This window comes from Zeus faber, assembly GCF_960531495.2.
Source record: "Zeus faber genome assembly, chromosome: 14".
NCBI classification, from domain to species: domain Eukaryota; kingdom Metazoa; phylum Chordata; class Actinopteri; order Zeiformes; family Zeidae; genus Zeus; species Zeus faber.
Genome location: NC_137200.1, coordinates 3,649,770 through 3,676,089, shown reverse-complemented (window position 1 = coordinate 3,676,089; position 26,320 = coordinate 3,649,770). Strand labels below are relative to the sequence as shown.

The following is a 26,320-nucleotide window of genomic DNA, read 5'->3' as shown; positions in this document are numbered from 1 at the left end:
TTAGTCATTAATGAACCACCATCAGAGCCACAAACCTGAGACAAAGTGGCACAGCATATAAGGTCAATAAATTATTTTCTATTTTTGGAAATAATTTAAAACACTTGCATAGCCAGAGCCTGCAGTGCTGTCCTTTCTGATTCAAACAGGCCTGGGGGAGGATTGTGCAGGAAATGGCAGTGATGGTTGCAGCAGAGAGTGAAAGTGGAGAGTTTTTGGTTCAAGTGCACTGGTTTCAGAACATTGGGGGTACCGCTAATCATTTGGCAACTATACAAGAAGGTGGGAGCTGGTGCAGGGGTATGATGCCTATACATTTAGTGTGCCAATCACACTTCTGCTGGATTGTAAAATCAATACATTGTTATTGATCTATGCCAAGAATAATGTTAATAATTAGCCAACATCTTTACAAAATATAATGGCCTGCTAATAACAATTGGCAATCGATAACACATCGTGCACATCTTAAGTGGGTGAGTTCCTATGAGAGGGGTTAAGGGGGGAGAAAATAGAGGTATATAAACTCATTCAGTCCTCAGACTGAACATTGAACAAACAGGTGAAGACAGACGGGCGCATCCCTTCAATCAGCCGCTGCCGCCACGAGCCCCAGGTCTGTGGTGGAAACACACAAACCGCCATTGTTTTAACCAACACAACACACTCCACATTGGACAAGCTACTGACAAGGAGAGTCAGTGAGCCATGACAAGCCAGGATACCAAGCCATTTAGCACCGATCTAAAATGCCTAGAGGTATAAGATAGATAAATAGATAGATGGACAGACAGAGCTGCATTTCAGAGGAACATGGGGTATAATAATTAAGATAATAATTTCCTCACAGTAAAACGTTAAATGAGTGTTTAACGCAGTGTAACATTCTATTGATCTATATAAAATAAATGCTCATTACACACGAACCAGCAAGAACTCTCAGGTCCTCAGGCAGTGGTCTTTAAACCATCCCTCATACCAACTCTAAAGCAGGGGAGGCTGCCTTCTGTACCTTTGCCCCAAGTAGATGCAACACCCTGCTGAGGACCTGAGAGAGGCCCCCACACCGAACACTTTTAGAAGCAGTTTAAAAACCTTGCACTACAGTCTATGACTGAGTTCTGCGTGTGCGTGCGTGCGTGCGTGCGTGCGTGCGTGCGTGCGTGCGTGTGTGTGTGTGAGATCTGTTTAATCTGCACTAACTGTTGTTATGGTTGCAAAGACATTTTATATATTTTCCTTAATTGTATTGCTCTGTAAAGTGCATTGCGTGCTGCCCTGGTATGAAATGCGCTTTATAAATAAAGTGTGACTTGACTTGATCTAACCATTTAGAATTCATAAAACCCAGAAAACATAAGTCATTGCCTGTGGTGGTACAGTAACCTTGAGTGGGTAAATCATTGTCCAGACTGCACAAGGTCCTCTGGGTTGGCCAGTGACCACACAGCAGATAACACTGTGTGCACAAGCACACACTGCTTCAATCACACATACTGTAACCATCATATACGACGAGTGTGTGTGCCCCTGTCGATTGTATTCATATATATCTATGGTATAGTCCCAAATAGTCCCAAGTGTATGTTTATTTATACATACACATACTGTATATATACACAGACACACACATTATATACACACACACACACTGTATATGTGAACACTGTATGTGACAAATAAACCTATAAAATCTTTTGAACACGTAAATAATAAATTATTTACACTTGTAAATTACACTTGTGTCTCCTTGAAGCAATGAGGAGAGTAAACTACAGCAGAGGGTGCAGGGCAGCGAGGTCATGCACAGATTGTAAAAGGGAATGCAAGCACATTCCCTGCAGACGCAGACTCTATTTGGGTTTGGGATTTACCTTGATCACATCTGTGTCAGAAAAGGGACAGAGGGATTCGGTGCAAGCACAAACACAACAGATCAGGCAGCTGAGCATAAACCAAGAAAGGCAGAGGACCAATAAAACACGGCGGAGTGAAGTCGCCCTCCTGCTCTTTGTGCTTTATTGTCAGAGACTATTAATATTGTGTAACAGGGACCGGCAGGCAGGAAATTCCCTCTGAATCAAATACACTCAAGTTGCGCAGCCGAAACCATAGTGTGTCGAAGCAGCAGGAAGGTAGCGAGGTCAGAGTTTGAACAAGATCATCTAGTTTTAGCTCCAATTTCATTTAGTACGCCAATACCACAGAAATGTGGTAAACGGATGTTAACATAAATTATTCCATTACTTCTTTTAAGACAAATAAATAAGAAAACATTCTTTGACGAAACAAAGAGGAATAAGGGGCGAGATTAGACCAGACATAATAGGCTTCTTCAGAATGTGGCATATAACGGGAATATAACTGTCAACTTATCATTAGAGAAAGCTGTTTCTTGGTGTTTATCTTCAAAGGGCATCTCTGGCTTTATTCTGCGTATCTCAAGGCAGATGCTGTTCCAAGAACTGCCATTCTATACTGACCATTCAAGGAGGGGTTACCGCACGGAGACGAATCAGAACACAGAAAGAGGCTATGTTTCTTATCCTATATCAGCGTAAAAAATCATGCAATGCTTCAAAGGGACACCCACTTCTGGGGGAATGAATTTCCCAGTAAATCTTTGGTCTATTCAGAAAGTCAATAACGATTTCCTACTTGCGCTCAGTGCTGAGATAGCGACAGGATGCATGCCTACTGTATTAGCTCAATGCAAGGCTGCAGGATGAATCAACTACCCTAGCAATAAATCCTGGATCTTCATGAGTAAAGATAAAATCAGAAAAACAAGATTGTACAGTAGATCACTCCTCTACATTGGGAGATATTTTGGGGTTGCCAGGTTTAAACTGTAATGCTTCTTTGCCGAACATTACTGTCAACACAACTCAGCTGACTGAACTGGCAACCCTAAGTACCAACATGTTCAGTTTGATAGGTGGGAGGGAGCTCATAGCTTTGCACATTAACCAATGTAATACTTTTATCAATACAATTGGTAAGTATAAAATACATTTTAATATTTTACCAATTGTATGAACATTTATCTTAAAGGGGGCCTATTATGCTCCTTTTTACACACATAAATATAAGTCTCTGAGGTCTCCAAAACATGTTTTGAATTATTTTGCTGAAAATACCACTCAGATGCAGATTGTGCATTCAAGTCATTCTAACACGCCTCTAAATCCATCATGTTCTTGAAGCTCTGTTTAAGTGGGTGGAGCCACCCTCTTGAGGCCCTGAGTTATGTGAGCCAATGGGTTGGTAAACAAGATCCGGGTTCTGTGAGCCAATGAAGTTTTAGCTTTACTCCGGTTCCGTTGTATTTAGTCTGTAAACGTTCGCTGATTTCACCTGGAGCAGCGCGGAACAGGGCGAAGCTTGGGGCTTTTAAAATACTAAATAAAATATAATAAATACATCTACGGTTTTGTTTGGAGAAACGCGGAGCGGATCGCATGCCGCAGCCTACAGTACAGTCCACATTTACTGTGGACACACACACACACACACACACACACACACACACACACACACACACACACACACACACACACACACACACACACACACACACACAGACAGACAGACAGACAGACAGACAGACAGACAGACAGACAGACAGACAGAGGGGGATGGTAGCTCAGGAGGTAGAGCTGGTGGTCTAGTAATCTAAAGGTTGCTGGTTCGATCCCAGGCTCCTCCTGCTAGCATGCTGTAGTGTCCTTGAGCAAGACACTTAACCCCTAATTGCTCCTGATGGCTGCGTCCGTCGCTGATTGAACAATTGTAAGTCGCTTTTTGATAAAAGCGTCTGCTAAATGAAATGTAATGTAATGTAATAGGTACCATTTATCTATTGACATCATGCCAGAAAGACAAGTTTGCAATGCAAACATAGACGACAGCTTGACAGCTAAATAAGCTAGCATTTCAAGCCCTAGGCAGGATGGCAGCTTGACACCAAATAATAGGTGAAATACAGGATTGCACTGTAAATTTGTAGAGAAAATTAAACTTCAAATCTCGACTCTCGTCTCCAAGAAAATTATCCTAGGTTTCCCAGTTGGTCTGGAGCCAAACAGAAAACTAAATAATAAGAATATTATGTAGTAAAAGTGAACTTTATATCCATAGGCACTGTTGACAGACAAGCCCTGTTATAACTGAGTTTTCAGAATCAGAATCAGAATCAGAAATCAGAACTTTAATAATCCCAGGGGGAAATTACTTAATTACTTATTATTACTTTCTTCAGAAGCCTCTATGGACTTCTAATTTGTTCCAGTTGCATCAAATGATCTGACCCATACAAAAAGACCTTGCACTCCAGGGGCGCACACATATAACCCACCTTCAGGTGCAGGCACAAAACGCAGCCGCAGGCACAGAACCTGGGCCGCGGGCGGCAGGCACGGACCGCAGGCCTGGATCCAGGCCCCGCGCCAACAGACCGTCACCCTGTCCAAACCGCCTGCCCACTCCATGCCCACTCACGCCCCACCCCACCGCAACTGGCCAGACGCCCTACCCGGCTGCGAGCGCCGAGCACCCATCCACGTAGCAGAGTGTGCTCAGCATGATGCACCCAGATGTTAGGTCCCCCCCCGCCGACGCCAGCAGGCCACCAGATATATGGGCCCTCCACCACCCTCGGCACCCGGGGCATCCGCCACAGAGAAGCCACGAAACGGAAGCAAGGGCCGACAGCCGCTCCCCGCCCCAGAACCCACAACAGCAAGCAGCCCCCCAGGGACCCCGGAAGGCACACGGCAGTGCTCTCCTCAGCCCCGCCAGGTCGCAATGCACCTTAAGCCACCAATGGGGGGCCGGTGGGGGGCCCCCCACACCTACCCGCCAGTGACCCACCACCCCGGAAAACCCCAGTGCTCAATGTGTGCTGTTGGCAATTGCAGTTAAAATTGCGGGGTGTTGGGTTGCGAGTTCTTCAGGCAAGTTGAACCCAAATCACTCACACCACTCCTGCCCCGCAGACCCTGGTCTGGTAAGGTGTTGTTCGGAGTAGGATCGGTGTGTGAGTGTATGTGTGTGAAGCTAATATGAGTGGGATTAAAGTTTTGGGACGGACGAGAAGCGCGCTGGGGCAGGAGCGTGACAGGCAAGATGGCAGCCGCCCGCCGCATCCCCACACACATGGCTCGCACTACACCCATCCCGCGAGCCCTAGGCCTATTGTGTATGTACTGAGTATGAGATTTTTGGCACTGGGAAGATAGATGAAGCGCGACCAGATCGACGCAGGGGCGCAGCAGGCCGGGGAGCGACCACGCGGACCCCACTCCGAACATGACCTGCCAACCGAGAGCGCAGAGGACAGGTACCCCGGCAGCCCGATGTGACGACAGGAGTCTGGCCACAAAGAAGGAGGCCACATGGTGAGCCCCGTGCCGACCCCAGCGGCGCGCCAACCTGCCCCACAAGGCCAAGACCCGAACCCCCAACCCACACCCCCTGCCCTCTGCCCCCAACCCCAGCCCTAAACCCACCACCACGCCCCAAACCAACACACGGATGCCAGCTGCAGGAACTCCCCTGGAGCACTGTCCCCCCACCACCAGAGACAGGCCAGCTCAACTCAGGAAAAAAAACAGGCACCACCACCCGGCCCCTCTTACACCCCAGTGGGGCTCCGGGACCCCTTCACGACCTAAGGCCTAGGCGCCACAGACGTCCCAGAGCCGCCTGGGCACCCACCCAGCCACAAAGCCTCGGCGAGACCAGGAGGACCCCGACATGCCCCAAAACACCACAATATTACCCTGACTTAGGAAGACTCAAGTATAAAATGATGGAGTTATGTCAGTGATAAAAGTTACCCATATTTCATTAAATCAATCAACCTTGTTTTTGGATATTACCAATAGTTTTTCCATTGAGATGTATTCTATTAATACATGTAACCATTGGGATGTGGTGGGATTATCTGGTTTTTTTTTTTTGTTTGTTTGGTTTTTGTTTTTCACAATTGAGCAATATTATTTTCTTGGCAATTGTTAAGGCGATGAAAATGGGTTGGTGGTGTATAAGTGGTGGTTCAACTGAGGAGAGGTCACCGAGGAGACATATAGTCAGGGAGACTGGAATGCTGCAACCCAGAAGGGTTGAAATCTTTTTGGTGATGTTGGTCCAGAATGCTAGGATAGGTGGTCAGAGCCAGAACGTGATATGAGCGCTGTGCAGAATCTTATATTGGTTGAGTTGCATTTTGGAATTGCGGGTCATAGAAAAGGTGTTGTGCAAATAAACCTCCACAGATTGTTATTGGTGGGAACAGCCAATTTTTCAAAAATGTGTTCCAGATAAGTAATTCCTTGTCTTTTCCAAGACTTGAAGATTATTGGTCTGTTTTTAACCAGAAAATCTGGGTTGTGCCAGATTCTCGTGAATTTGTTTGGAGATAGAGTGTTACTACTGAGTTTGAGGGGTCTCCACCAGGCTGACAGAGTCATTGCGATGAATGGGTTTTAAAAGCAAATATGTTTCCTTATTGATTCAGTAAGGAATGGAAGATCAGATAATGATAACTCCTTACATTCTGTTTGTTCAATGTCTTGCCATCCATAGCCTGATTGTTGCTATGGTTGGAACCATTTAATTATAAATTGAAGATGGTTCGCTAGATGATAGTATCTGAAGTTTGGGGCAGTCTTTGTTTTTCTGTAGTGTTGCTAGTTTAATTCTCGGTTTCTTGTATTTCCAATAAAATGTATTGACTATTGAGTCTAGAGCAGGGGTGCCCACTTTTTTTCGGCTTGCGAGCTACTTTTAAAATGACCAGGTCAAAATGATCTACCTTCATTAAAAAATGCTAAATATATTTATTTATATGTATATACTGAGTATACTCATATATACAATATATGTTGGCGCACCTTGCATCCCTGCATGAACCCTTGCGGCACAATAGCATTAAATACATTTATGGTCACTACCTTACTCTGATGACTTGCACTGAATGGAGCTGGCCAAGGTTGTATAGTCCGGACATTAGCTACTGGTAGCCAGCCTCAAGCAGGCTTCCAAATGATCATCCGTCATGGTGGAACGCTATTTCGACTCAATAATCTTCATGTGGGAAAAGGCTGACTCACATAAATAAGTAGAGCCGAATAATGCAGTCAAGGAGGGAGCACATTTCCTCATGTTTGGGTAATTTCCCTCTGTGAGTAAGTTCCAAAACGGTCCTTGAGCCCTGGACTTGAGCTGAATGTCAGCCTGCAGTGTCAACATCTCATCCTCCACTGCAGATGAGTTCAGGTGAAACAGTGTTGCAATTTTTGATGCGAGTGAATCAACCTCAATATCTTCCCTAAATAGGAAGCACATAAATGTAGCGATTGGCTCAAGTAAAGCACCTTGAAACCGTTTGTCAAAGTTTTTGTCTTTTCCTAGCAGATGATTTATTTATTTATTTATTTTTTAAGAATGGCATGCGATCTACCTGCACTACCTTCGCGATCAACCGGTCGATCGCGATCGACGTATTGGGCACCCCTGGTCTAGAGTATTAAACCAATGTACTGTTGGTTGCACCGGGGTCATTGAAAATATATAGTTTATTTTTGGTAGTATATTCATTTTCACTGCTGCTATCTTACCAATTAGTGAAATAGGCAGGTTGTTTCATCAAATGAGGTCTTCTTCAATAGATATGAGCAATGGAGTTAAGTAAATGGTAAACAAATCTAGCAGATTGGTGGAGATATCAATACCAAGGTATCTAATGTTGCCCGTTGTGATGGTTAAGGGAAGTTCTGGGTTACAGCATTGCAGTGCTGGGTTACAGCACTGAGTGGTAGGACCATGATTTTAGTCCAATTTATTTAGTCGTTGTTAGTTTATTTTGGAATTCTTGTCCTTTCTTTATCTTGTGAGTAGAGAATTAAATAATACTACCTATTAGAACTGCCTTAGCCATTTCCCAGAGTAAGGATGGTAATATTTCTCATTCAGAGTCATTCAGTTCAATGAAGGGTGTCTATTCTCTGAAAAATAAATGGTTAAATTCTTTATCTGTCAAAAGTAAGGCGTTAAACCACCACCTGCCGGGACGGTTCCGGTTGGTTTCATTTATGAAGTTGAAACTAATCGGCCCGTGATCGGAGATTACAATAGGGTGGATTTCAGGATTAGTGATTTTGGACATTTTTGACATACAGAGTTACTTGTCAAGAAAAGGTAGATTCTAGAGAAGCTTTGATGGGGTGCTTAATAATATGTATGCTCTGTTATGTGGATTATTTGTCGCCAACAATCGGCAAGAGCAAGATCACTCATATGAATTTTTATTGTTTGATAAACACCAGGATTTGTGATTATTTCTGATTTGAGAACTGTCTAAACTTCGATCCTGTGTTGAAGTCTAAGAATTCTAAGAGTTTTGAAAATATATTGTGAAAGAAATTTGGGTCTTCCTCATTGGGGCCATATAAAATAGCTATGGTTAATTTGATGTTACCTAAAATTCCATTAATCATTATGTAACGCCCTTCTGGGTCTAATATTGTGGTTCTATTTTGGTATGGGATCCTTTTACTTATCAAAATAGAAACACCTCTTTTTTTTGAGTTGTATGATGCAGAAAACATCTGATCATTTAGCTTTGAGTTTGAGGTGCTGAGATGCAGTGAGTTGAGTTTCTTGCAGTAGACAGAAGCTGGGGTTCATCCTGGTGAGGTGATTTAGGATTTTGCTACATTTAGCAGGTGAGCCTAAGCCTCTCACATTCCACCAAACAAACTTAATGGGTGTCCTTGAGGTTAGTTAGGGGGTGATGGATGTGGATTTGGAGTTTTCCCATGCAACAGCACAGTGCATCCAAGGCAATAGCTATACTACCGTGCCCATGCTTTCCCATAGATAAGTCTTGAGTTTTCCTTCTTTACATTCCTTTTTACTGTCCTAGTATTGCAGGAAGTTTGCAGGGATACATATCTACACAAAAAAATTAGAATAGATAAAGATAAACATAGAACATTGCAGAGTTAGACATACATATAGTGACAGACGGAATAGAGTGAGATTGATGGGAGAAGTAGGGAAAGAGGGATTAGGGAGGTGAGATGATCAGAGTGAGCAATAATTTAATCCTGACATAGATAGCCTACTAATTTCTACATCTCGCAGTATATAATTACCATAATTACCGAAATTCAGACTAAATTATCAGAATAATCAGGTTGTGGTGGATGAGTCTCGGAATAACAGAATGTCTATATATAGTTTATCAACAACCAGCGAGACGCCAATTCTCCTTCAGGATGGGGTACAGCACCTTCGGTCGGTCGTTGATCTCCCGGGGGAATTGATCGTTCATACCCAGCGTGGTTCCTTTCAGCTCCCGTCCTTTGCATTTAACCAGCTCAAACTTGGCAATGTTCAAACTTGTTCAAACTTGGCAATGATGGAGCGGGGACGGTTCCCCACGCGGTGTCCCAGTCAGTGAACCCGGTGGAAGGTGATCTGCCTCACGGTGTCCATGGGGAGTTTCAGGGGGGGTGTGGAGGAAGTCTTTCACCATGTTTTCTGGGGACACAGTGTTGTTCTCTGGGATCTCAGAAAAGATTGTCCCGCATACGTCTGGATTGGATATCCAGGATAGTCTCTTTCATTAATTTTTTTTTTTTTTTTTTTAGAACCTCCACTTCCGTTGTGAGACGCTTCACAGAGGTTTTTAGATCCGCATTGTATTTTTGCATCTCGCCGACCATGCGGTGCAGGAAACCAAGGCTGGCTTTGATCTCGGAAATGTCTCGGAGAAGTAGACCAAGCATGTCCAGCTTCTTGTTAACTCACTAAGCCACTAACTTCTATAGCACTATAACACATTAGATCCTCTGTCTCTGTTGCTGAGTCTGTCTTATTTCTTTTAGCCGGATAATTGCGGTCCTGATCCTCTTCCATGACGTACTTGCGTACTTGAAAAAAAAAAAAAAAAAAAGAAATCGATATAATCCTCGAGGTCCTCCACCTTGATTTTGCGCAGTGTTCCTTATACACACACACACACACACACACACACACACACACACACACACACACACACACACACACACACACACACACACACACACACACACACACACACACACACACACACACACACACACACAAAAGAAGGATATTTGGCTTTCGGGTGAAATTTCAGGATGAACCTAAAATGCACTATAACCTTTACAGGTGAACTTAATCTGACATTCTCTAAACTTTTGAATGCACATGTCCAACTGTTCAATGTTTCAGTACTTTTTGCACAGCTTGCTGTTCTCTAACAAGGAGCTGAACGGCAAAATTCACCACAGGTGTTTGTCCATGAATCGACCAATACATTTCCTGGTTCAATTAGAATTGGTATTTAAACAGTCCTCTTCATCATGCTGTTCACATTTTGACATCAGGAGACCAAGACGACACCTAACAATTGATCAACAGGACCTCGCCATTGCGAGGCTTCAAACAGGATGTTCTCAGAGGGAATTGGCCACTGAGCTTAGAGTGTCACAGAGTGTCATCAGCAGGTTGCAACAGATACAGAGAGACTGGAAGAGTCACAGAAAGGCATAGAAGTGGACGTCCATTGGCCACATCCCACACTGATGACCGCTTCATTGTGAACAGTGCCCTGCGGAACCGGATGATGAATGCCACTCAACTCCAGGCACATTTAAGGGAGGTGAGAGGCACCAAGTGTCACGTCAGACCATTCGAAACCGTTTCCATTAGCGTGGTCTGCATGCTAGACTACCTGCAAGGGTACCTGACCACACCACCAGGTACAGGCATCATCGTCTTGCACGGGACAGGGAGCATTTATGCTGGACGAGGGACCAGTGGGCCTCAGTGCTGTTCTCTAAAGAAAGTCGATTCACGTTGAGCAGAAATGAGGGCCGCCAACGATGTTGAAGACGTCAAGGAGGGCGCTATGCATTAGCCACTGTTGTCACCAGACGAGCCTTTGGTGGTGGTGGTGTTACAGTGTGGGCAGGTGTGTCTAGTCAATACAGAACTGCCCTACACTTTGTGAATGGTACAGTGACAAGCCCATACTACCTGAATAACATCATTAATCCAGTCAATGAACAACACAGGCCTAATTTCATCTTCATGGACGACAATGCTCCAGCTCATCGAGGTCGCATCATTAGGGAACGGCTGCTGGAGGCTGGGGTACCTCAAATGGAGTGACCTGCACTTTCTCCAGACCTGAATCCCATAGAAAACCTATGGGATCAGCTAAGTCGCCGTGTAGAGGCTCGTAACTCTGTGCCCCAGAACCTCAATGACCTGAGGGCCGCCCTTCAAGAAGAGTGGGGTGCCATGCCTCAGCAGACAATAAGTCGACTTGTGAACAGCATGAGACGTGGTTGTCAAGCTGTAATTGATGCTCAAGACCACATGACAAGTTATTGAGACATTGACATTTTTTGTTGTGGTAAACCCACCACTGTTGTCTGCTTTTGTTTCAATAAATTGTTTGAGATGAGGAAATCACCATTGCATGCTTCTACTTAAATGCCCTACTTTCATGATATAATATCACTGTAGCGTGAACTTTTTACATTTTCCATCAATTTCCCCCGAAAGCCAAATATCCCTAACTTTTTGTAAGTAGTGTGTGTGTGTGTGTATATATATATATATATATATATATATACATATATATATATAAAAATAATTTATTTTTTAGTTTTTTTGCAATTCGTTTTGTTATTTGTCTGAGTTGGAGCGGACTGTCGGTGTTTTCGTCAGTGCATCTGTACACATCTCGATCTGTACTCAATTCCATCTTCTCACGAGCTCACAGCATGCTCCCATGAGATCTACCTCTCCTTGTGAGATCTACCTCTCCGCAACATTCATTCATTTCACCTCATCAGTTCACCTCAATCTGTTTCTGAACAAATTTGAGGCAAGAAATAAGCAATCCAGTTGGTGACGCTTCACTCATATTGGATCTACAAGGCCTCATTTAAAAGTTTGTTCTGACTTTTGTTGCCATTCTCAAAGCTTGTTGGAGACAGACACAGCACTGGAACACACTGGGACACTGCACGCGGGGATTTTTTGTTTCATGTAAATGTCATAAAATAAAGTAAAATAAAATAATAGAAATACACCTACAATAAAAAAAACCTACTATTTTATTGGTTTTGTTTGGAGAAATGCACAGCGGATCGGCGCAGCACCCTACAGTAAAAACAAACACACAGCAGAATTATTTTTTAAATACCTACATTTCGATCGTATGCAGTTTCTTCACCGACAGTTGGTATTAATTCCCCTTTCTTTTAAAAGATTTGTTTGTGAGTTACTCAGATAGAGGGGCGATTCTAATTCTACTGTGGACCCTGTGACGTAGGAAGGGACCAAAAATCTGAACAGTCTCTTTCAGGACATTTTCTGACAAAGGCAGCCCACAAAAAACTTACTTGAAATAAGACAACTGAGTTCTTATTTCACAGTTTGTGTGTTAGTAGGCCCATCAGCGACCCAAATGTATGTGCACAAGCACTGAAAAAGTGAGTTTTGCATAATAGGTCGCCTTTAAACGTCTCCTTTAGGGAAAAGCTCACATGCTTTGCAGAGAAATGTCAACATCTGCACACAGGAGGTTCACTTTTCTGCTGTCATGCACATTTAATTTTCCGCACGGCATTGTGTAATCCGTGGTTTGGAATTAACAAGATCGATGAGATTTCAACTTTTGAGATTTAATGCCATATAGATCATAAATCATCCACCAAAGCTCTTTCACTCAGTGCTAGGTGTAAATAAGGGGTGGGCCAATTGATCGGTTGAAGAGACTATCCGTTATGGCAGGGGTGCCCAATACGTCGATCGCGAAGGTAGTGCAGGTAGATCGCACGCCATTCAAAAAAAACAAAAAAAAAACAAAAAAAAAAAAAAAAAAAAAAACAATCTGCAAGGAAAAGACAAATCCGTGGTCAACATGATCAGTTCAGTTCAGTAGTGAAACTTCTGCCTCAAAGCTGGAGACCCAAGGGAAGGCAGGGAGGGGAGGGGAGGGGTGCGAGGAGCGCCCCGACAGTGCGGGCTACACAGAGCAGATTGAAAACTGTCTGTCAGACTTTGACAAACGGTTTCAAGGTGCTTTACTTGAGCCAATCACTACATTTATGTGCTTCCCATTTAGGGAAGATATTGAGGTTGATTCACTCGCATCAAAAATTGCAACACTGTTTCACCTGAACTGGTCTGCAGTGGAGGATGAGATGTTGACACTCCAGGCTGAGACATTCAGCTCAAGTCCAGGGCTCAAGGACCGTTTTGGAACTTACTCACAGAGGAAAATTACCCAAACATGAGTAAATGTGCTACCTCCTTGACTGCATTTTTCGGCTCTACTTATTTATGTGAGTCAGCCTTTTCCCACATGAAGATTATTGAGTCGAAATAGCGTTCCACCATGACGGATGATCATTTGGAAGCCTGCTTGAGGCTGGCTACCAGCAGCTACTGTCCGGACTATACAACCTTGGCCAGCTCCATTCAGTGCAAGTCATCAGAGTAAGGTAGTGACCATAAATGTTTTTAATGCTATTGTGCCGTAAGGGTCCAGGCAGGGATGCAAGGTACGCCAACATATATTGTATATATGAAGTATACTCAGTATATACATATAAATAAATATATTTAGCATTTTTTATTGAAGGTAGATAATTTTGACCTGGTCATTTTAAAAGTAGCTTGCAAGCCGAAAAAGAGTGGGCACCCCTGCGTTACGGATATTGATTACGATTGTTGTTGGATCATTTTGAGTTTATATATAATATTATATTGCGTGATCGAAGAAAGCAAAGTCTCATTGGGTATATCTGCTGTACGGCAATGACTTGGACAGTGATAGGACAGCTGCTTATACGGTCTCTCCCGTAAATTGACTGTAACTTGCTCAATTCTGAACCGATTTTCATGAACTTTGGTTTGTTATAAACATGAGAAATTGAACAGGATACTGGTTACTTATTGGAATTCAATGGGGGCGGATCTAATCACTTTTTCATTCACTACCATGTTTAAGGAGAAGGTAACATTGCAATTTAATTTAACAATTGAGTATTGAATATCGAATATATTTTCAGATTTTATTTAAACATTGGACATCTTGAATGTTGTTTTCATTTAAGACCATTGGAAAAAGTTTCTTTCTTTAAGTGTTTTACAGAATAAATGAAAATCAAAGTTATATTTGTCTATTTTTTGATGATCAGAAAAATGATCCGATCCGTGACTCAAAACCGTGATACAATCCGAACCGTGACTTTTGTGATCCGTTGCACCCCGAGTAACCAGTAGTGGTGCAGTGTCTGCGGTGTGGAATTATTTTAGGACTGAGGGCAAAAGCAACACAGTGGAATGCAATATGCAACGTGAACACTTGGAGGGGGGGCGGAGTCCTTGGAACTTGCATGATGGCGCCCTTCATGGATCTTTACCAGATTTTGCGTCTGCCACCATGCCGCAACAGCCCAGCATAATTACACCAGTAATTATCGGTTTTTGACTGGAAAATATTTCTGAAGTCAGACATTAACATCTCTCCAGTCATAATGTCCAGTGAAAATAATTCCTTCTAAGCATAATTTGAATTAGTGCTGGGCGATAAAACAATAACGACAATTATCGTCATATTTTTTTCCTCGGTCAAAATAAAAGAAACTCTGTAATTTAGATAAAAAATTACGCAGATCCGTTCATTTCCATGTTCGGCAAGTTGCAACAGAATGCCAATGAGTTTGGACGACCTAAAGCTGACCTTTCACCTCTGACCAATCACAGTGGTCGATATAGAAATATTCCCCACCCCCTCGCTTTTGGACAGGTTGTGCTTGTAAGCACACGGAGCAGCGACAGAGCGCAGCATCCAAAACTCGGAGAAGTAGAAAAATGAGATATCGTTGACAACAGGGACACGTTCATCCATAGTTTGCCGCTTTTTATATTTAAGTTCTACCCAAAGCAGACGGTAAATATTCATTGTGTAAATTATGTCGACAAGACGTGCAACACCACAAACTTTTATCATTTATTGAGACCTACTTGCCATATTTAATTTGTTTTTGAATTTATCAAAATTGTATTGAAATAAGTTGTTAATTAATTCCTGCACTTGTTGCTTATTGTTCACAAACAGAAATGATTTGAATTCAAGTAGTAATATCCGTAATATTTATATAATTCTTTTTAAACCGGCGTTAACTGACGGGACTTATTTTAATCTACATGCCTTTATGATTTCATGATCCCACCCTGAAAGAGGTCAAAGAAGTAGTGATGGCTGCAAGAGCATGTTCTTCCCCCGGTCCCAGCAGGTTCCCTACAGGGTCTATAAGCAGTGCCCAAGGCTACTTGTGCGACTTTGGAAGATCCTGAAGGTGATCTGGCGGAGAGGAAAGGTCGCTGCCCAGTGGAGGTCTGCGGAGGGTGTCTGGATACCAAAAGAAGAGAACTCAAATAATATCGAGCGGTTCTGTATTATCTCATTGCTCTGCATCGAAGGGAAGATCTTCTTCGAGATTCTGTCCCAAAGGTTAACAGAGTTTCTCCTAAAGACATGGGTATGTGGACACCTCAGTACAGAAGGGTGGAGTCCCAGGAGTACCTTAATGCCTAGAGCACATGGTGGTAGTGACTCACCTGATCCGAGGCACGGGAAAGCAGAGGAGACCTTGCAGCACTCTGGCTGGACCTAACCAACGCATATGGATGCAAGACACCATGTGCCAGAGGCGATCCGAAAACAACTTCAGATTGAGAGTCTCTTCAGGATCATCAACATCGGACTGGCAACAGCTGGAGAAGGGCATAATCACTGGCTGTACAATCAATCAGGATTGTCAAATCATCTGAGGTGGAATGCAGAGGCCCCAGGTGTAGATCTGGTACTCAGCAGCCCCTGATAAGGGCGTTCATCGACAACCTTACGGTGACAGCAACATTTGTTCCTGGGTGCAGATGGCTCCTTCAGGGGCTTGAACGAATCATCTCATGGGCAAGAATAAGTTTCAAGCCAGCCAAGTTCAGGTCTCTGGTCCTGAAGAAAGGTAAATTTGCTGGCCAGTTCCGCTTTACCGTGGAAAGTACACAGATTCCATCAGTAAGAGAGAGACCAGCCAAGAGCCTAGGGAAGATCTTTGATAGCTCCTTGAGGGATACAGCCGCACTCCAACAAACTTGGAGCGACCTGGCAAACTGGCTCACTGCAATCGACAAGTCGGGGCTGCAGCTTCCCTTCAGCGGTTTGACGGAGGAATTCAAGGTCACACATGCCAGGAAGGTGATGATGTACAGAGATTCCTCTGATGTTCAAGTTGCCACAGCCAGAATCTGTGTTAAGACCGGTAGGAAGTGGCAGGCACAGGAAGCAGTTGACAGAGCGGAGGAATTGAGGACGCCAACAAGCGCAAAAATAATACGCAGAGCTGTGGTCTGAGTGCGGGAACAATGGCTGGAAAGCCCGAGACAAACCAGTCAAAGTTGGATGCTGGGAATTTGCTGGCCAGTCATTGTATCGAACCCTCAAACTTCTTGGAGTTAAAGGACAGCTGTGCAAAGAGCCATCAAAAACATCTTGGAGGCTGCTGAAAAAGCCTCACGATGGCTGTGGACCCGGAGGGGAGACCCGTGGAGTAGCAGGCCACTTGGACACAAGCCGGGGACTGATTTCCCCTGGCTGGGTCGCCTGGGTGAGGGTGTCTGATGATTAAAGACACCCGAAACACCCTATGACCCCGGGTACATCACTGAAGACGTGTCCAAGTAGTACCACATGGTGTATTCACAAACTATATGTGTGTGTGTGTGTGTGTGTATATATATATATATATATATCTGTGTGTGTGTGTATATACATACATACTGTATAGATACACATTTATAGATGTCATTCAGTTGACACACACACACACACACACACACACACACACACACACACACACACACACACACACACACACACACACACACACACACACACACACACACACACACACACACACACACACACACACACACACACACACACACACACACACGTCCAGAGACACAATGGGTCCTTTGAATCCTGACAAGAAAACCTGATGCCCAGATGAACCTTAAATATAAGTATTAGACGTCCAAAAATAGACAGACATAAAAGTTATGTAAATATAACTGAGTGGATCGGGAGCATTGGAGAAAGGGCAAGGAAGCCAAAAAAAATAAAAATACACGAATATCTATTTTAAGCACTAGAGTGGTACAATATATAAATATGACTATGCATTTCTGTAAATATATTGGAAGACCCTGTGGGGGTGTGTCTAATACGATGGTGTAATCTGCCATAGCCACAATGAGAGGCAGAGCGGAGCAGATCTGCACACGTGGCCTGGTGCACTGCAAGGCTCCCATTCGTCTTGGCTGTGTGTGTGTGTGTGTGTGTGTGTGTGTGTGTGTGTGTCGTCGCGACTTGTTATTTTAAAGAGCGAGAGAGAGAGAATATGGATATGGGAGTTGTACCATTAGGTTCTGGTTACTGTTTGCCGCCAAGGGGACTCCTCCTAATCCCAAATGTAAACACCTGATATTGGATTCCTGAAGTGATGCGGTTGCTCTTCTAAATAACAACTGACAGCCTCATTAGGTTTGGTGGGGAACAATTGAGTGATAATTGTCTGGCTAATAATAATAATAATAATTATAATAATAATAATTATTATTATTATTATATATATACAGCTGGAGGCAGCAATACACAGGGTCCAGTTTAGTCGTCTTTGATACGCATTACAATTCTCAGGATTCTGTGCAATGTAGTAGTAGTTCCAACTTTTTTATTTTTACAACCACTCAGACACAATAAATAAACATAATATATAAATGTAGTAACATGTGTAACATAATATATAAAAGAACCTATAATTCAAAAATGCAGTTTAATAGACAACTTGTCTATATTGTAATGCAGACAAAACTTATGGAACTTTAACATTAATTTGGCATTAGAATTATTATAGAACTTCTCAATAGTAAACACTTTCTGCCTTTTCATTCAAGTTTGCTATATTTAGCTGTAAGAAACTGCATACACATGAAGTTTCTTTTAAACAACTGTCTACTTTTGACTTTAAACCAAACCTTTGTTATAACTCACCTCATTGTGCATAAGTACATGTAGCGTCTCAGTGACGGCAGGTGACGTTTGGTCGTTTGACCTATTTACACAGGTTTACTTATTTACAAAGGTTTTCAAAGGTAATCGAGCTTTACGTCATTTTAGTGGTGACTTCTTTTCTTGCATTACATTTTCAATAACTTGCGTTTCCATGAAATACGAAAAATATTGTAGTACTTGAGTACCATATCGCGGCTTCTATTTTTCCGACACCTCGCTAGATCTTGAACACCTCACTTACTCGCATAGTCGAGTGGACTCGACATGGTCACGAGTTTTCTTGGACTAATGTTTATTTGCATTTTTTCATGAATCCGGCAAAGTAACGGGGACCAAAGAGATAAAATACCAATAGAACAGATCCCCAGACATCTACCAGTAGAAGGTACATAAATACACATACCCACCTAGTTTGTAATCTCTTACCACTACCGAGGGACGGAGTCTACACCACACAATGGACACCATCCCACTGGACATTCTAAATTAGAACCTGTACATTTAAAGTTAATAGTATAATGACGTCAAAAAGCGTCTAAATGTAAATCTCATCTTGTTCCATTAGTTTTTCGAAGGTTGGCGTGTCGGTGACGCATGACCACCTGGATACTTGGGGTCAAATTTGGTCATTTTTTCACAAATTTCTTCATATGTGGATCGATTTAGATGAAACTTAAATACCAGATGTTTATGAAAAAACGGAAAACGACACCTCAACCGTGTTCGTCACTTCCGTCATTGTTGTGTTCCAGAGAGTCAACGACTTAGACCGCGTCTGTGATTTGGGTCAAATTTTGTCGGTTTTTCACTAATTTCTACTCCGCAGATGGATTGATTTGAATATAAGTTGAACAACAAGACTTTTGTGACATACCAGTTAAAACGAGACGTAACCGTGTTTGTAACTTCTGCCGTTCTTCTGTTTCAAATAGTTTTCGATCAGATCTAGATTTTTTCCAGAGCTGGAGCTTGATCCCCTATTGTAATTGTAATTGTAATCCCCTATTGTAATTGCTAAATATAGCTGTAGGCAGCAATACACAGGGTCCATTTAGTCGCGTTTGGTACGTATTACAGTTTCCCAAAAGTTTAGTTACAAAGGCGAATTTTAGAGCATGTAAATCACAAACTAATGAGCCAACAACTGCGAAGTACAATGTACTGTTATGAACCTCAAATAAAACAAAAAGGTAGATATCATTAAGGAGGGAGACGGCAAAAGGACTAACCTTTAACCAATATTTATTAAATAATAAATAGCTAATGTACGTACAAAATAGAAAACAAGGTTTCACCATCAGTTCATCAGCGGTGGGTGCAGGGTCAGGGACAGACTGGGACTAAAAAAGGGCCCTGGACTTTTTTACCCAGACCAGCCCACCACAACCAGCCTGCGGAGACCACCCATGTCCCATCGACGCACATACAAGCACATCAGCCCTTGAAAACCACCACTTATAAGCATAATGGATAGACACTCTTGGCTACTGTAACATATTTTGAGAGCAAAGGTTTGTTTCCAGCAGGCTACAACTGTGAAGATACCATGATAGATTCAGGCAATCAGTGTTTCATGGATGTATATATTTGATCAGGCTGAATAATCTATTTCTACATAGTAAATAAGTCAGTTAATGCCATTAACAATTTGATCACTTTGACGTTAAAACTTGGAAGGACTTAGACTTCAGGGCAGCTCTAAAAAAAACAATAAATAATTACAAACATCAGGTCACGACTGTTCAGATTTGTACTTGTATAGTGCACTTAATAGATAGATATTTAAATAAACAAACAAACTCTAAATAATATCCAAAATGGCCTGGGTATTGCTGGTCTGAAAATAATAAAATAATATTTAAATAAACAAACACTAGCTTGTATATATTTGTACAAGTGCTCAGGTATTGCTGGTCCATAAATTATAAATAATATCTAAATGTGATATCTGACTTGAAGGCAGCATGATAACATTTCCGAAATGTTATCGTGCTGCCATTTTATGAATGGATAGTTATGTGGCTGGATTATCTAGAATAGAAAATTGGTAAGTAAAGTAAATAATAGTGATATTTAGCGGCTGATTCTCAGTTTTTTCACTATCATTTACACTTTTAATTGCATAAGACTTAACCATTTATTAAGTATATATTGATAGATTTGGGTGCCCCTATCTGAGAATTGCTGCTTTTCTGTTGTGTGAAATCATCAAATATTATATATTATATAAAAAGCTGGTTGTAAAAGTCACCTCGGACAGTTTTCCTAAATTTTACAGAACAAAAGATAACTTACTTATTTATCGAACACCCCCTTAGACATCAAAGGTCAGATGATACATAAACACACACACGCCTAGTTTGTAATCTCTAACCACTACAGAGCAAAAAAGTCTACACTGCGCACTGCGGACAACGTGAACGGACGTCCTGAACCAAAACCTGCATATTTATAGTACGTTAGATGATGATGTCACAAAGCGTCCAATTCATCTGGAGTTTTCGAACATTGGCGTGTTTGGTGAAGCACGAAGCATGAGATTTTGGTCAAATTTTTTTCGTTTTTTCACTTATTTCTGCTCTGTATATGGATCGATTTGCACGAAATTTGAACCACGACATGTCTGTGACGTTCTGGTATGAACGACACCACAATCATGTCACGTAATTCTAGCGATGCATTGCATGCATAAATTAAAAGGTATAGTTTACAGTATTTTCCACAAATTTTAGTTGAATGTAATGGCTATTTTCAATCTATATAATGTCTTCGATGACCCGTTTTGTGAAAAAATTTGTTCAAGACTTGTTCACTTCCTTGAAAAGAAAATCGGGGAAGTGGTTGAGTCAGGCTTATCACGGCCTATATAGCCAATTACAGCCACAGTGCTAAATTAATTCAAAAACCCAAATGAATAAGTAATTTGCTGAGATAAATGGCAAAGAGGAATGTCCCCCACACTTACTTTTTTTATTACTATCTAACAAGTCAAAATCCCACTGGAAAGAAATGTGAATTGCATATGCTTAGCTTCATCCGAGCCGCACTACATACATACTATTAATTGGGCTAAAGGCCATCTTGTGATAATCAAGGACATCGCCACTTTTTTTGTTTGAAGAGGTGAATTTGAAGTTGTCCTTTTTGTGTTGTACTAGGTATTGAATACCAATTCAATGCACTTGGATGACAGGTCGACTGACTGTGGTCCCAATTGTATCCAATCCTTCGATTCTGTAGTTACTCGGTATAAATATTTCTAGAAAAACCATTAGTGAACATAGTTATTCCCGCCAGCAATATGTAATGTAAAGGCCATTTAAGAGGAAATTAAAATTAATTATATTGTACTGTAGGTGATGTAATAGAGTGCATGTACAACAAAAAGAGGACTTGTCACCTCCGAATGGTACAAATAGGCAAAAAACAGGCAAGAAAATAAATGAACGCAGTATGTGGTGTGAAAAGGAAGCAATAAAAGCTTATGGATAAATATGTTTGCCGTACCATTTAGAGAAGGCGAAAAGCCAGGTCATCAACTAACAACCAATACAAAGACACAATCTACCAAGCAAACTTGTGAATGTCCCATGTTCTTAAACCAGCACTATGTTGTTGGTATTTGGGATTTGGCGCCCCTACAGTTTCTGAGTGCAATTGCACTTTGACACCACCATCGTAAAACTAGGTCCGGTGTCCGAAAATAATTTATTGTACTGGACAAATGTGAACCTTACTAGTCACGTTTCAATAACTGCTACCGGTATAGGTACCAGATGTGTCCAGCTTTGCAGATTGGCTCACATGCACGAGTCAGATGGTGAAACAAACCCTGTGGTGCAATAAAAGTGAGGGTCGGCATGCGCCAGCAGAGATGTGGGTGCTGTGTGCACCACTGGCCTGTCTCACCAGCGCTGTCAGGCAGGTGGAGTCTATGATTTGTAGGAGCATTACTACCAGACATTTTTACTGGCAAGTTTATAATTTATTGGGGTTTTTTAATACATTTTAACAGGCCAAAAATGTAATTTACATCACTTAAATTCAAACAGAGATCTTCATCAGAGTTCTGCTCAGTAACACATGTGAACTGTCTGATTTCTGACCAGAACATGTTGAAGTGATAAATTAGGATCAGATATGAGTTTTGCGGCACCTGGTCAAAGATCTCCAAGAGAGACACATGTATGCTGTCTTCTCAAGCTCTTTCTACTGAGTTGGGCTATTTTTTCCCAGCTATTTATACTCTTCCTGTATGGCCCAGTCTGTCCTCTCAAACCCAGAAATGAAAAAAAACTCGCCAAACCATGTGTGCTGAAAATACACCAATGTTAGGTCTTGCACTAACTTCACAAATACAAAGACATGGGAAGGAAACCCCAATTTCACACTTGCATAGCAAAGAGTTTGAAAAAGAAAACCGTCAACAGCAAGAAAGATTAGCTATGGGACACGTACCTTGGAAAGCCGATGGGGAAAGCTGCCAAAGAGGACGACCTAGAGGGCAGCCCGTTGTTGCCACTCTGCATCACGGATGATTCCCCGAACCTGTTCCCCCTGGCCCAACCCTCCCCCAATGGAGGAGGATCTGCGTACATGCTGAAGGGCTTCTGGTCCAGCAGAGCAGCGGTGGAGGGCGGGTTGGCCCTGTAGGGGTAGCCAGGTCCTCCGCCTGCTACTCCCATGGACAAGGAGGCCGCCGACATGGTGCCTCCTCCAGGTGGGGAGTTCCGCAGACAGGACAACTGGCAGAAAGTGCTGCTATCTGGCTTCTCCTGTTTGACCACACTGGGAGTACGGATGTGAACGAAAGAGTCTACAGTGTCCTTCTCCTCTTTGATCATGACACTGGAGAGGAGGGGCGCCACAGGCCGCTGCTGCGTGTAATGCTGAGGGTGGTTCTGCAGTAAGTGCTGTGGGTGCTGCTGGTGTGGGTGGCGATGAAGGGCGTGGTGCTGCTGGCCCAAGCCGTCCACGCTTGCAGCAATTTCAGCACTATCACCGACTGACTTAGTTTCCTTCAGCGTGCCACTACCGCTACTCTTGTGCAGGACATTAACCAGGTGCACCCCCTCATCATCCAGTTCAAAATCACTGATGTCCGGCAGCGAGCCGTGAAGTTCCAGATCATGCAAAATTTCACTCCCCTCAATTAGGTGACTGCTGCGATCCCTTTGACTCGGGCCGTGGCCCGTTCCCTCACCACCGTAGGTTTCCAGGTGTTTATCCAGAGAGAAGTCCACTTTCTGCTTAACCTGACCTTGAGGGAAAAGGTCAGGCAGAGGGAAGTTGCCCAGGACAGAGTTCTCTGATGTGCTGATGACAGAGGTTGACATCCCATCCAAGTCACGCATCCTCTCCTCTAGGAAGGACAAGTTGTCCTCAATGTCAAAAAAACCGACTTCCTGCTGCTGCTGCTGCTGCTGCTGCTGCTGCTGCTGCTGCTGCTGCTGCTGCTGCTGCTGCTGCTGGTGGTGGTGCTGGTGGTGCTGCTGCTGGTGCTGCTGCTGGTGCTGCTGCTGGTGCTGCTGCTGCTGGTGCTGCTGCTGTTGCTGCTGCTGTTGCTGTTGCTGGGTTCTGATAAGTTTACTGTCCTTTGTGTTGGATCCCTCACCCATGAGGGCGTGATGACGAAGTTGGACTAGCGAGGCGCCAAGGCCGCCATGTGTCTTTCCATTGGGGGTATCCCTGGGTCCAGGCATGGGCGGATGCATGGCAGTGGGGTGGAGAGAACCAATCACATCACTGGCCTCTACTTGCTCCCCCGTCTCCCCGAATGTCAGACTGTCTTCTCGATTACTGCTACACTTCAGTCCACCCTGATCCATTTCTTGATCCTGACACAGGTGGGGGTGAGGGGCGGGGTAGTGGAGAAACAGAAAAGGTTAAGATGGGGAGGGTGATGTGATGTGATCTGAAATAAAATATGATTTACCAAATACCAGGCTAGAAATATCTTAATGGTCTTTCAGATCGGCAGCAGTCAGTCGTTGGTCGTGATCTGAAAGCAATATAAATTGTGTTGTCACAAAGCAAACCTGTTGTAAAATAGGTCATAGGCTTCCCTCCCTTAGTCAAAAAAAACCCAGCAAAATATGCCATCTCATCTTCTGATATTCACACTGAAGCAGTATGGCAGAGGAGTGAACCACATACAGTACACTGTTAAGAGTGATGGAAAAAAACACAAAAAGTGTTCAGTAACAAAAACCCATGCATCTAAATGAACAGCTCTGGTAAAGTAGCTCTGGGTCCAAAGTGTGTACACTGTGGAGCACAGCCAAGTCGTGCAAAGACTCCAGCCTGAGATATTCAAGGCATGCCCAGGCTCAGCTTGTGTTTCAAGTCTCCATGAAACCCGGCAACTTGCAAACCCCTGATCTTGCACTGGGTCGCAGCAAAAAAAGGAACAAATATCACAACAAGAAAATGTAAATAGGAGGTTCCACGGGGCACCCAGCAAAAGATCGATCGTCAATTATCCAATTCACAAACCATCAGCATTGTTAGAATATGGAGAAAAACGACTGTTGTGATCCTAGTTCCACTGTCACCTCCCTAACTACAGTATAGAGAGGTGTGGAGTTTTTGACTAAATCATATCTAACAATAAACATCTTCTGAGACCGGGGTATCATAAACTTACTTGAATTACAACAGTGCATGGCTGCTTTCAGGCTACCGATCTCTATATTGCAACTCTTTCTACTATGTAAGTCTGCTGCTTTTAATATCTGCATGCAAATTGCAACTGATATGTCACATGAAATTCAATGCAATGCAAAAATATATAATCATAATATTAATAGTAATAATAATAATAATAATAATAATCTTAAACGTTACCTTGAAGAAACGCATCGTCGAGCAGCTCATAATGCAAGCATCATTTCTCCTCATGTGGAAGTACAGTAGCAGTCACCCACCGGTGCAATCGGCAATATTGTGCTGTGCTATGCGAGACAAGCCAGCTCTCAATGCAAAGTTTCCCTTCCACGTACGAGGTGTGCAGTCCAGGCAACAACCGTGCAAAACGCAGCTCCCCGCCGTGCGCTCTGTACACGGGCAGCAACAACAGCGGCGGCGGCAGCAGCAGGCGTTAGTTGAATTATCCACACCGTGTCACTCCGCGCTGCCGCCGCCCAGCGCAGGGAGCGTCGCAGCTTCACTGCAACCTGCTGGCTGCACGGGGAACTGCACCGATCACTGGTACAAGTTTCTCTACATTTCGCCACAACAACTAAAAACACAAATTGTGTTGTGTATATTTTTTTCTTTTTAAAATTTAAATTCTATTTATCATTATTATGACGACGCCGTGCACACAGTTTAAAACGCAGCCACGCCGCGGATCGGCGATCGGCCTGTTTCCCCGAGCAGGAGAAATACGATTAAACACACATATAATGTAGCTTCACCGGCACACACACAACACAACGTGAACCAATGCAACAGTTAAGTTGATCGTACGTGCGGTGAAAACCAAGGAGTGGTCCCTGTGCGCTGGCGACCCGTGTTTCGCTCCGAACTTTGAAAAAAACTCCTGGTTTCCTCGACGGTTTCCTCGCCGCACTCACCGGTGAAGCGATCCCTGCCTCTGTGTAACGGGAAAACAGTTTTCCAAAACACCAACAGCCAGAAAGGTCAGCACAGTCGATCGGGCTGGTCAGGGTTGCCTCGCTGCCGCTGTCATTGTTGTAGTCTTTACGGTATTAGTCCGTTTCCCCGTTTCACCAGCCAACTCCAGAACTCCACCGTCGCGTAGAAAGAACACAAGAGGAGGGGGTGGGGGCAAACCGTGAAAGAGGTCGACATTCCGCGAGTAAAATCACAGGGACGGGGTCGCGATCTTTATATCGTAGTTCCGTGAAACTCTTAATTCTTGAGTGGTTACATAACAGCCTGCTGGCCACAGGGCTGCGGGTTTGACACTTGAGGTGAACGCCCCTTTCTGCTCTCAGCGCCCCTCCACAATCTGTCAAAACAACACATGAGCGGACTGGATATTCGCTGTAGGGGCCAACTAACTATTTCCAAAGTGGCCAGCGGAAAACACGATACTAAATACTAAAAGTATAATACTTCGTGATACTATAATCATTTGGCGGGCGCCAAGAGCCC

The 26,320-nt window shown here is 43.3% G+C and overlaps 1 protein-coding gene across 2 annotated transcripts in view; it reads right to left on the bottom strand.

Annotated features, from left to right (window-relative positions):
- LOC307240359 (glucocorticoid receptor-like) overlaps positions 1-26,063 on the bottom strand; it is a 92,899-nt gene extending 66,836 nt beyond the window's left edge. For both annotated transcript variants that reach the window (XM_080014120.1, XM_080014121.1), the window contains exons 1-2: positions 25,777-26,063; positions 22,658-24,036 (exon numbers count right to left, since the gene is read on the bottom strand). In XM_080014120.1, the coding sequence (XP_079870246.1) occupies positions 22,658-24,027 (1,370 nt within the window). In that variant the 5' untranslated portion in view covers positions 24,028-24,036; positions 25,777-26,063. The remainder of the gene's footprint in view (positions 1-22,657; positions 24,037-25,776) is intronic.
- Between the last annotated feature and the right edge of the window lie 257 nt (positions 26,064-26,320).